Below are 12,500 nucleotides of genomic sequence, written 5' to 3' on the forward strand. Positions count from 1 at the left end.
GAGACACAGCAGGCAGGTTCCACACCTATCAGGTTCACTCATGTTTTCATTTAGCAGCAAACCAATACTGTGCATTTTTGTAAGAATAAACTATTATATGTATGTTATTCTTTTATGAAAGATGCATTGTAGAATTGTAGAAGGAATAACCATATTCAGTTTTCAGCTGCCCATCACCCTCTCTCTTTTCCTCCCTGTAGATTTCTGCACTCAAAGATCTCAAAGATAAATAAAAAGAAGTTAATAAAAATGTTAACCTAGTTTTTAACCAGTGAAGATTGGGTTGGTCTCACTTTATTCAGAAGAACAGTAGTTGGGGTATTATTAACTATCATTTTGAAGGCAGACATATACCTTCTTGTCTTGTAGAAGAAGAGTACATCGTAGTAGGTAATGGAGAACTTAAAACAAATTGGTTTGGAAGACACTTAGTGAGAAAGTAATTGTGATCCAAGCAGTATATAGTATATTTGTCCCATATAAGAGCTGTGAAGATGAGAATTAGTTTGTCTTGTATTCATGCCAGGACCCGGAAGCCCACAAGTAGAATGTTATCCTGGGAATTGAGACTCAAGCTATTTCTTAATAGGTAGCCCCACTCTATTTGGAGAAAAATCCTAGCAGGCACTTCCGAGCTAAGCCCAGCCTCTTCACCTTTATTCTTTACAAATATTATTATTATTATTATATATATATATATATATATATATATATATATATATATATATATATATATATATATATTTTTTTTTTTTTTTAACATTGTTCTTAATAAACCATTTTTAAAGAAACTGCAGTGAAAACACTTCTCAAAAAATATCACACAGATTAACCAGGTCAAATAAAGGGATGGACCTTATGACTACATTGCATTTAACCATTGAGAGTGTGCTGTGAGGAGTCAGATACAGCTGGATATATAATTATTAGTTATTGGTATGATTTACTTGATATTTTTATTTTTAGCAGAAGTAAAACCAAAATTCCCCTCCTTTTATGTATAATAACAAAAGGTTCTTTATCACTAACAGCTGTCAGATTATTCTTGGGAAAAAATCATTTTCATATTTGGGTTCAATAAGGTTTATGGAAGTAGAACAACCTGGTTATATGTATCTTATTGAGACATAAATACATACTTGCCGTATACATGAGAGGGCGTTACAGACCATTAAATCAAGACAAAAGTATAACCAGCCAAACCTTTGCAGGGTTTATATATATATATATATATATATATATATATATATATATATATATATATATATATATATATATATATATATATATGCATATATATATTTATATCTGTATGTGTGCATGTATGTTTATTTGAATGTCTTTATAACCATAAGAAACCATTAGTCCATACAATGTACAAATGATGTCCCACAAAAATATATTGGTGTAAATCAAATTGAAGCTCACTGTTTTACAAGCAGTGTGCTCAAATGTTTAGACTGGTGCTAGGTCTAAGGATCATTGGCAGTTTCTTTCAGTTTTCATTTATCATCAAGAGGTCTTAGAAAGGTCATTTGTATCATTAATAAAAAATAACAATAGCGCAGAATTTGAACATGAAAGTGAAGTAGCTACGGGTACAACATGTTAATTTTGGAATATCTCATTTTTATTATTTATTGTCTTAAAATAATGTATGATTGTGCGGGCCAAAGGAGATCTCATATCCATTTGATATCCCAGCTGGAAGAGCATTATTCTCTCTACAGCGTCATTTTTATCTTCAGCCTCTTTTGGTAACTAACTCTAAGAATGAATTTTAAGTAAATAGAAAAGAGATTGGATAAGAGTAGCTTCTAAACTTCTGGGTTTTCAACTGCTTTGAATTAGGTTGGGAGCCTTTCTCTTCACCCGCATTGTAAAGGCCGGAAGGGACCGCAGATTTGATAAAACCCGAGCGAATCCATCCCGGTTCTTCTATGCTTGGACCATTCAAGGTGGGTGCTTGCCTTGCTATGGGTTGATGTCTATTTTAAAGATTGTTCATTGGATGTGACAATCTGTAAATTGGCTAGGGGTGCAGGAATATATTAAGGGTGCCTGCCTATACTTGCGGTTAATTTTTTGTGTTTGTAATGTCTGCTGATCTTCAGGCTGGGTGAATAATGCACTAGTTTTTTTTTTCCTTATTAGAGAATGTAAGCCCTTTGACTTGGTGTAATTCTAACCTGTATATCTATCTGTAGAATATTTATTACTCTGATAATTAGTGTATTGCAACCTTTACAAGATGCATGTTATTCTGTAAACCAGAGATTTTTGTGTACTAATTCTGGCCAATGATTTTTGTGATATGAAATTATTATGATTAATTGAGCCAAATATTCCATATAATAAATATGAGTAAATAGATTCCAGTCTTTAGTGGCACAATATCAAGAAACATATATCATTTTGACTGTATTTACATGCTAATGAATATTAACATTCATATTATATAGTAAGTTTCTTGCTATTGTTTATATCAAATTTTATAACTGAAATAGCATGTACCATATCCCATAACTCCAGGGGTGTGGGTCATTGTCACAATCCTGCCAAGCCTGTTAGCCGTTTTGTCACCCCGCCAGCGCCCCCTTAGCACAAGAGACTATGCGGGTTGGGGCATCTGGCTGGCAGGCTTCCTCATTGAAGTAGTGGCTGATTACCAGAAGACAGTCTGGAGAAACAATCCAGCTAATAAGGTATGTTTGGGTCTTTCCTTTTTTTTTTTAGCATCTGTGATCCTTAGGGAAGAAAGATGTTTCAGAATAAGGTGTTGTATGTACATTTAAGTGTTACAGTTAGTTTTGAAATTTCTTTACTATTATTATTAAAGATATTTGGTCTTAAAGCTGGTGTCTTCTATCTATGCACATGCAGGAAATTTTTCATGTTCCATTTGATTTTGTGGACTTGAGAGAGTACTTGAATTCATTTTCCATCACACAGTCCATGGACATTTCTGTGTCATTCTTCTAATGGCAGTTAATTTTCTTATCATGAATCACTGACATAACCCATATCCATCCTTAGGACAAGTTCATCAACACTGGCCTCTGGTCCCTGTCTCGCCATCCCAACTATTTTGGAGAGATCATGCTCTGGTTTGGCCTCTATGTCAGTGCCTCATCTACCTTCTCAGGCTGGGAGTACCTCACAAGTAAGTTCTTCATGAATGTGAAAAGTGATTGTGTATTTTTCAGTTCAATTTAATTTATTTATTTCCTTGAGAACACACATGTATGTCACCAGTTTTGCCATGTGTCCATTTTATATTGATCAGTCTCTCTCTTGTGCTTTGTATGCAGCTATATTCTGTGTTTTTTCTCTATCAGTCTTGTGCCCGCTGATGGACTACTTGCTCATCACCCGTGTCTCTGGGATCCCTATGCTGGAGAGCTATGCAATGAAGAAGTGGGGCACATCGCCTCAGTACAGGGCCTACTACAAGAACACCCCAGAGCTTATTCCCTTTTTCAGATAGGCTCCACTGTCTACATTTTGTTTTGGTGGCCTCAAATGCCTACTTGTTTTGATGTGTCATGATTCTCTCTCTTTGGGCATTGACTACCACTTTGATTAGCCTGTTTTGCAGGGAAAGAGAAGTTTTATCAGTTATCTTAGAATGACTTCTGATGGGCCAGTTTCTCATGATATTAAATATTTTTGTGAAAATTTTATCACAACAAAATTAATGGTATTAATACACTAATGGCACTCATGGTTACATTTATTAGACATCATTTACTACCTCATATAACAACTGAATTGTATCCTAGGATTGGTATATTAAACATTTCTTTTATTAAATTTTTGCCTAGTTGGATGAAGTGGGAAGTGTCATGAGTTGGTACATGATGCAATTCTTCTCTATGCTTTCCCAGATGAATTCCATTGTATGATTAATGTGTATAGAAAGTAAATAATGTACAGCAGTTTATACTCAGGAAGTAGGAGGTGTAAGAATTAATTAAAAGCAAGAGATAAAGGATTTTTTTGTCTTCTTTACTTCCTATTTTAACTGCAATGTTTTTTATTCCAATGGTGTAAAACTGCAGACTTACTTTTTTGAATTCCAGACATGTTATTTGGAGGAAGAGCAAGATGCAAAGGTTCAATTATATGTAACTGAAATAATCTCCATGAGGATACAGGGCATACATACTTGTTATTGTTTTGTCTTTCTTATGTCATCCACTATTAAGAGTATACGTGTTCAACATCTCTTAAAGTGGATATATCTGAAATCATCTTGTGTCATCCAGAAAGGACAGGAAAATATGTATGTATCTGAAATTAACCATTGGGTCTTTTATATATTTTGCTCTGGGTGGCAAAATGCAGTGTCATGTCACTAAACATACACAGTGGACTACATGTCATAAGAATAACCTTATATTTTTATTTAAATAATGCTTGATAAATGTTTGAAACACGTGCAGCCATGTATAATATGTCTGAACTCCTTTGCTTCAGATTAAGGTTGGATTTAAAATACTCTTCTTCAGATTAAGGTCGGATTTAAAATACTCTTCTTCATATTAACCCATTGCTGACGGTTAAAAATTTTGGCAAGTTGACGTATGCACGGGCTTGTTGGCGCGCACCGGCAGTTTCCCCTGTTTGCGCCCGGCTCAATCGGTAGTTTGCGAGCGACATATAGCACCTAAAAGCTTTTATTTTGCTAAAATTTATAAAAATCTTAAAATTTTGAAGGTTTGCCTTCATTATAGGTGCCAATGCCTAAAATCTTTACCATATAAATGAAGCCGCTACTATCGGAGAAGAACAACCTCCGTCCGACGAGCCAGTAGCGCGGGACTGGGCATGACATGATGCCCCCGGCGTTCAGTCCAAAACAGCCATGGCATGTACGTACGTGTCACCCGGGGGCAACGGGTTAAGGTCTGATTTAAAATACTCTTATTCAGATTAAGGTCTGATTTAAAAAATGAAGCTGGTACATATTAATTGAAGGTTATTTTGTCAAGTAATTGACTGCAGTAATTAAAAGAGGAGAAAAAATATGATACATTACATAATATCAGCTATGGCTCCAACCAGAGCAGAATATATTGTGCTACAAAATCTGGCTTACTTGAGTGACCTGAGCATGGTAAGATGTCCCTGTCACTTGCTATCCTGCAACAATAACCCAAGGCAAGATTCTCCCATGACTTGTAATTAAAACAACAAAAGGAAGGACACATGAAAATGCCAAAGACCTCTTTGCAATATTGGTTCTTCAGGGCAAATTGTACTAAGACCTCACTACCTTCCTCAATTCTAACTTTCCTTGAAATAATGGATATTGCAATTTCTCCAATTTACCTACTTTTTTAAGTTTCTATAAACACAGATGGGAAGGGGGGAAATGGTCCCTAGCATAATAAAGAAGTAAAAAACACAGGGACCTGTATGCACACACATGGGCAGAGGGAAATGGTCCCCAAAATAAAAATTCTGTTTCACAAACATATAACAAATGACAAGTCTGGGCAACACCATGGCCAATCCTAATGAGACAAGATGACAAAAATTAATTAATTAAAGTCAACAATATCTCCCTGACTGTCCTGTCTTTAATTACCCTAAAGTGAGAGAGAGAAGACTATTTAATAAATGTTACTAAAACTAATTAATGTAATTATTGTTAAGCAACAAGGTTGGCATTCCTTGAAATATGATTTAAAGCACCCTGTCAAACAAGGACAAAAAAATTGGATCTAAATAATTTACATTACTTCTGTTTTGTATTTTAAAAATACTTAACATTGCTTTTTTTCTATTTCTCTGCCAATAATAAAAATGTTAAAGGTTCATTTGTAAGTTCATTTGTGAGGCTCATAGCCATTCACTACTACTGCTGCTGCTGCTGCTGCTGCTACACACTCACAGCCATTCATTCAAACTATAGCCACACAACACAACCACCCTCCCCCCACCAGAGATGCTACAGACAAAGTAAGAATGAGAGGTATCCTATGGCAGATGTGCCAGGTGAAGTACAAAACACTTAATTACAATGATGACAGGAGTAGTAGCAGCAACAGAGAAGGGGGCTTGGCTCGGTAGTAGTAATGCTTTTGATAATTGCAAAATTCAGGTCTTGCACTCGGACAGTCACTCTCAGCAGAGTCAGCTGTGACTGAGTACTAACATGCTGGCATCAGCATGCTGGGACTAAATTTAGGGTGGAATCGAGCTGGACACAGCATCCTGAAGTTAAATATATACATCCCTCTGGACGCATCCCTTACATCCTCTAGCATATAGGGCCAACTGTGTCATCAGTAATAGCTATGATAATGATAATAGCAGTTAAAAAAAAACTATAAAATAACCATCAACATCATACAAAAACTGGCAAGAGAAATGTGTTGTGGCACAAACAGTATCATTCTCCTTGTTGAACAAAAGCCTCAATATGTCAGCTTAAACTACTGTGCCTGCTGCTGTGATGCATTTACAAACAGTCAAAATCACAATGTACATTTTTATAATTCTTTGGTGTACATGTAAAAAAAAATCCAGTTCTGTTTTCCAGTTTAAAAGACAGTGGGAGCTATAGCACAACATTCCTCTCTAGAAGTTATTTAAAGAATGACCGATTCTTATGGGGAGGCTGCAAAACTGGTAGTGGAGAAAAAAATGTTCTAAAAGAGGATTATTTGCATTTGATATCTTGGTTATAAGGAGTAAATAGTTGTTGCAAATACTTATGCAACACAGTATTTTTTCTAGTGACAGCACACAAGACCATCAGAGATGAGGAGCACTCCTTCACGTTTGCCAAACATCTTAATATGTCCTAATGAAAGAACTATTACTGTAATTTATAGTTCAATCATTATCTGCACATTATATTGGAACTTTTCCTTTATGATCAAATTAATATTGACTTTTATTCTATGTAGGCTTACAGAGTGGATGACATCCTGCTTACAGGAAGGTGGGTGGCACTGCACAAGGCATTCCTATTTTGCAGGCCTATTATATGAAACAAAAAGGCAGTATGGCTTCAGTGCATTCCCCTCGCACTTCTGTAGCTATTAAGTGCATAGGACATAAAGTCAATAGACAACCAGCATCCTGTCTTCACATTCCAACACACTGATAGTGATAATGGTAATAAAAATCATAATAGTGATGATAATAGTTGCCAACAATGACAAATACTATATCAAATACTACTGCCCCTCTTCATCACTCGTCATCCAACAATCTTCCATATTTTTGTGCAAGTATTTTTCCCTTTAAAATTTTCTTGTCTTCAAAGACGACTGAAAGCACACAGTTAAGAAAAAAATCATATTCATACAAGAAAATGAATACATTCAGAGGTATCATAATAACAATAATTTCCAATTTTTTAACAGATATATTTCATACTTTCTTAAAATCTAACATAAGTACACATTTCTTTAATAAACAGAAAGTAACAGTTACAAGATGAAAGTATATACATTAAGACTAATTGGAATGACTATATGATTAAGAATACTGATGATTTTGCAATAAAAGCCTTTTAAATGCCCTAGAAGAACGCAGAATACAGTACAATATATTTTGGATATCCTCTGATGGTAGAGGTATCTACTTTTCTTTCTTTAATCTTCAAATAAGCAAAAACAGTTATAACTAACCTTCACTTATAATCAAGTGATATAAGTGAATTTCCAGTTGTCAATTATTTAGATTGAAATCAAAGCTGGGAGAAAAAAGCCTATTAAATGCTGACAAGCTGCTGTTTTATTTTTGAATATAAGTGTCAATAATAATAATAATAATAATAATAATAATAATAATAATAATAATAATAATAATAATAATAACAATAACACCAACAATGATAATGGTAATAGTAATAATAAAAATAATAAATGGAGAGCATACAATCCAAATACTAAATGATTTATGAAAACAAGCACAGCTCTGGTGTTCTGTGATCTCTATCAAGCTTGACATATTTTTCTTATGATAAGTGAATTGGCAGCCTTACATTAAACTACACAATCTCTTTAAATAATTTCTCTTCTTTAATTAAAAGTCATACAAAAAAAAAAATCTGATATGACATCTATATCAAGTTACTTGTCTTCGAAATATATACTGCTAAAACCCAGCCTTGTGAAGTTCTCTCAGCTGGGCACCAAGCCGTTCTCCTTTAAACTTTCTTAGATGAGTTTCCTGCAATAAGGAAGAAGTATTAAACATTAGTTAATAAAAGAAAGAATCTCTCTGGATTTTCTCCTTTTTTGCTTTGTATGCTCATTAACCATTATTTTCTTTGAATCAATTAAATGGCTATTTTGGTGTCACTAAAAATCTTTTATTATGGTACCAAGTCTACCAACATGCATATATTTTGTATACATAAAAAGAAATAATTTTTTCATCCCACATAGATGGTCAAGTTGCACATGCCCAAGGCAATTATCTATCCATGCATGGTCATTACTCACTATTCTCTTTTCCAAATAACTGTCTAAGAATGCATCGACATCAATGTGGCTGTGAAGGAAGTCCTCGGCAATCTTTTCACTATCCTCTTCTGATTGGGCTGCAAAAATGAGCAGACTTTCCTGGAAGCATAAGAAAAACAAATAAGATTGCTGAAAAACAGTCTAGCAATACAAATAAAATATAACACTTGAATGAGAAAAAGCCATATTATTTATACATTAAATTGCAAGAGCATATGTAAAGTTGACATTCTCAGGTAGTAGTTTTACTGGCTCCCACTGCTAACATATCCTTTAGTTGGACTGTGTCTTGTGTGTTTTCCTACTTCATCATACAATTTTCTGAGGCAACAAAAGTGCAAAGTTAACTAGAAACACCTTTCCTTGCTTGCCAAGCGTGTACACTAATGATGGACAGCCTTTACAAGCAAAGCACAACATAAATCATAATCAATAGTCTAAACATTCTTCCCTGTACCTGAATGCTGCTTGGAGCCAGCTTTTCTGATGCTTTCTGTTGCTTTATGGTCATGTCCTCAAAGCTTGACCGAAGGGAAGTCAGCTCCTCCACCTTCTGGATAGTGGCATCCCTAGCCCGCTCATAGTCGCTGCTGCGCTCGAGATTTGCCTCTGAGGGGAAGGTTACAAGTGTCAGTCACACACCATATAGGAGAAGACCCTAAATAAATATGGAAAGCAATTACATGAACACTATAAAATACACACAGTCTATAACAACAAACCAAATTAGTTGCATACTTGCTAATGCCTCATTCTGAGCAGAAAGCTGCTCACACTGGTTCCTGAGTGCTGCAACCTGGGGAAGGCCTTCCACAAACTCAGTCAGCTTGTCATCACAGGCTAGCAGGTCTTCCAAGTCATCACGGCTTAGGGATGCAACTTCAGGCAAAATACCAACTGAAAATAAAATATTCATTAAGCCTGTCATTTAGTGTGTCTTCTTCAGACACCATGCAACAATCTAAGCTGGCTGACTTACCTGACTTTATTTCTTTTCTAACTTTCTTTTGTAATCACTGGCCTATTTTCCTCATCAAACACAAGGTCTTGTGTTTTCTTTTTCCTCTTCCATACTTCATATAGTTACTATCCTTACCTTGCCATCTTCCTCAAAGATTTTTTTATTATTATTAATGAAATTCTATATATCTTCTGCCTAATTATCTAAAAGCACTAATAATTTCTATCTTTCACTGCTTCCTCCCTTCTATTGCAAGAAAAAAAATCAAAACAATAATTTCAGTATTACAACTTGGCTATTTTTTTGAGTACCTAATCACTGATTTCCATATGTTTGAAAAAAAAATATTTCACTTTTGGTGACCATATCTGGCAGTGACACCAATAAACGATGTTGCTACTATCATAGAATAGTGAGCTCCCATCAATATCCCAATGGTGCAGAATATGTCAAGCTGTGCTATCCCAACTCAATCCATAACAGCCATTACATGACTTTGTGCCATCCACTTTTAAAAAGTCAAACACAACCTACTTCCAAAACATTTTTCTATTTCCTAAAGAATTCTCAGTCATCGTACTATCCCACCTTCAAGCAGCTCTTCTCTATACCTTTTGCCTAACTTCATTTCTTTTCTTCCTCTAACTCTTGCATACCTATTCCTCTATGCCTTATAACAAGCACCCAAAAGCCTTTCTTTTTCTGAAATTACTTCACTTCCATCATCATTCTAACATTCACTACATTTTCTTCTTCTTCCTTATATTCTCCTTGCATACTTCAACACAACCATTCGTAGTCTACTGTTATTACTGTAATATTCATTACAATATTATCCATGCCCAGCAGACGCACACACTGACCAATGATGATGGTGAGCCAGTTCCATACAAACACCTTACACAATAAATAGTGGTAAACACCAAGCTCCAACCCCACACGTCTGCACTGGTCTGAACCCCATACTTGGACACTGATCATGCAAATGAGCCTTATTAGCCATTCCCCACTCTTATTTCTACCACCTCTAACCTTCCTAACTATTTTTATAACTTGGTCTCATCCCTGGCACCATCCAGGTTTTATTTTTTTTCACTGTATTTGTATCAATATTGCAGATTTTCTTAGACTAGGGTTTTGGGGCACCTGAACATTAGGGTGAGGGGGATAAAAATATTCAAACAGATAGAGCATTTCTTTACTAGCCCTTAATCAGCTCCATTTATAAAAACAATGGTTAAGAGGTGTCCATTTCACTTTTTTCAGTTTCACAATAAATACATGACATTTTTTTATATACCATTATGCACAAATGTTTACAGCAACAGCAAAAATACATGATCAAAATTAACCTTTCAGTGACATCTATAGTTGTCATGATGTAATGGTCCATGACTCACAACAGGAGAGCCGACTGTAAAAAGCTTTGGCCTAGCCACAAAGTCTAGACTGTTGTGTAATAGTACATCACAAAAAATTTGTCATCATAAGACCTGTACTTTATTAAGAGAAAATCTTGACTTGAGCAAGGGCAGGATGGGTCTCTACTTCTCAATTTAATCTCATTTCACCTATTTTGATTAACCTGAGAACTACTGAGGAATTAGTAAGCAAAAAAGAAAAAAAAAAAAAAAAAAGTTTTGTGATCTTTATGAAATGAGAATAAAAGAAGCCAATCCCTTGGCACCTCCTCCCAATTACAATTATGCACAATAATTGAAAACCTTGGGGAAAGACTAGAAGGTAGGCCTAGTATAGCCTACTTGCAAGAAAGTGAAATAAATGATTTATTGCACTACAACAAACTGAACATTTGTTTATATTGAAGATTTTTTTATATCATTAAGGAAACTTTCAATTGCAAATTTCTCATATCATATTTTTCTACTTCTTACAACAATAATCAAAATAATTACTTTTACAATTGCAGTAATAATAATAGTAATAATAATAATAATAATAATAATAATAATAATAATAATAATAATAATAATAATAATAATAATAACAATAATAACAATAATAACAATAATATTGACAATAATAATTATAACAATAGATCTGATAATAATTATACTATAAAACCTCTTACTAATAACAAAAACAATAACAATAATATTGCTACTACTAAATTCATTAATAGTAAAAGCAACAATAATGATTAAAAGCAAACAAAATATTAAATCCATAAAACAAAGCACGAGAGAAAGACCTCACCTTGCGTGGAGTGTGTGAGAGGGAAAAAGGAGTGCGGAGAGCCAGCCCCAGGATCCATCATTACAATGGGATATCTCTGGTCCTCCCTGACAATGAGCTGGAAGAGGAAACTCTATCTGAAAGTTGGCACTCTTAAAATTTATATGTACAGGGAAATTTATGAAGAAGTAATAATGTGACGAGAAATCATTAAGAATTACACTACATATTTTTTCCTCCTTTCATGCCCGTACTGAGCAGTATTAGCAGTGGACACATGCCTTTATTAATTTACATTTATAGTTTCAGGGACAAATAAAATAAGAAAATATATTCTACTTTCAAACTGGTCGAATGTTTATGTTTCAGCAGGGACACCTATAAACTCAAAGAGAATAACCTTTAACCTATTTATCACATGTTTCAGGTTTGGACCCTTTTTATGTTTGTCTGTCTGACTCTCCTCTGGGCACATTATCTAAGTTTGACTGCAGGACATTAACTTTTTAAGTGCGTCACATTTTATGCAAGGGAGTCTCACTGAAAAAAAGCTGAATGGATTTTGTTGCTGGTACAGTTTTCTATGCACTGAGGTTTACTCTATATTACTGTTTATTCTTACTCTTTTTATAGCATCAATAGTCTAAGTCTAAGCTCAAAGGATTTAACACAAAGATATGTGTAGATTTCTGTTGGCTTTTCAGTTCAAATCTCCTTTCATACAAGGGCAAATTTTCAGTATCTGTTGTTAGTATCTGTGGATTTCATTGACAAAGTACTTTTTTTTATTCATTATTCATTGCTGTTCTGCTGACATATTAAGCTAAGCATAAGGGGGCAGTGGAGGTCTAGCA

General features: G+C 34.6%; 2 protein-coding genes across 5 annotated transcripts in view; one reads left to right on the forward strand and one right to left on the reverse strand.

Annotated features, from left to right (window-relative positions):
• Window positions 1–3,994, forward strand: part of LOC113830108 (uncharacterized) — an 8,966-nt gene extending 4,972 nt beyond the window's left edge. The window contains exons 3-6 of one of the 2 annotated variants that reach the window (XM_027383297.2): window positions 1,852–1,958; window positions 2,533–2,705; window positions 3,037–3,163; window positions 3,339–3,994. In XM_027383297.2, coding sequence (XP_027239098.2) covers window positions 1,852–1,958; window positions 2,533–2,705; window positions 3,037–3,163; window positions 3,339–3,487 — 556 coding nt within the window. In that variant the 3' untranslated portion in view covers window positions 3,488–3,994. The remainder of the gene's footprint in view (window positions 1–1,851; window positions 1,959–2,532; window positions 2,706–3,036; window positions 3,164–3,338) is intronic. The other variant, XM_027383298.2, reaches the window with a different exon arrangement.
• A 3,370-nt stretch (window positions 3,995–7,364) lies between these two features.
• The window catches only part of LOC113830109 (vacuolar protein sorting-associated protein 37A), a 7,926-nt gene continuing 2,790 nt past the window's right edge, over window positions 7,365–12,500 (reverse strand). For all 3 annotated transcript variants that reach the window (XM_027383301.2, XM_027383299.2, XM_027383300.2), the window contains 5 exons: window positions 11,668–11,764; window positions 9,228–9,386; window positions 8,947–9,098; window positions 8,469–8,588; window positions 7,365–8,193 (listed from right to left, as the gene is read on the reverse strand). In XM_027383301.2, coding sequence (XP_027239102.1) covers window positions 8,119–8,193; window positions 8,469–8,588; window positions 8,947–9,098; window positions 9,228–9,386; window positions 11,668–11,728 — 567 coding nt within the window. In that variant the 5' untranslated portion in view covers window positions 11,729–11,764 and the 3' untranslated portion in view covers window positions 7,365–8,118. The remainder of the gene's footprint in view (window positions 8,194–8,468; window positions 8,589–8,946; window positions 9,099–9,227; window positions 9,387–11,667; window positions 11,765–12,500) is intronic.

The sequence above is a fragment of the Penaeus vannamei genome, chromosome 19 (genome assembly GCF_042767895.1).
Source record: "Penaeus vannamei isolate JL-2024 chromosome 19, ASM4276789v1, whole genome shotgun sequence".
NCBI classification, from domain to species: Eukaryota; Metazoa; Arthropoda; class Malacostraca; order Decapoda; family Penaeidae; genus Penaeus; species Penaeus vannamei.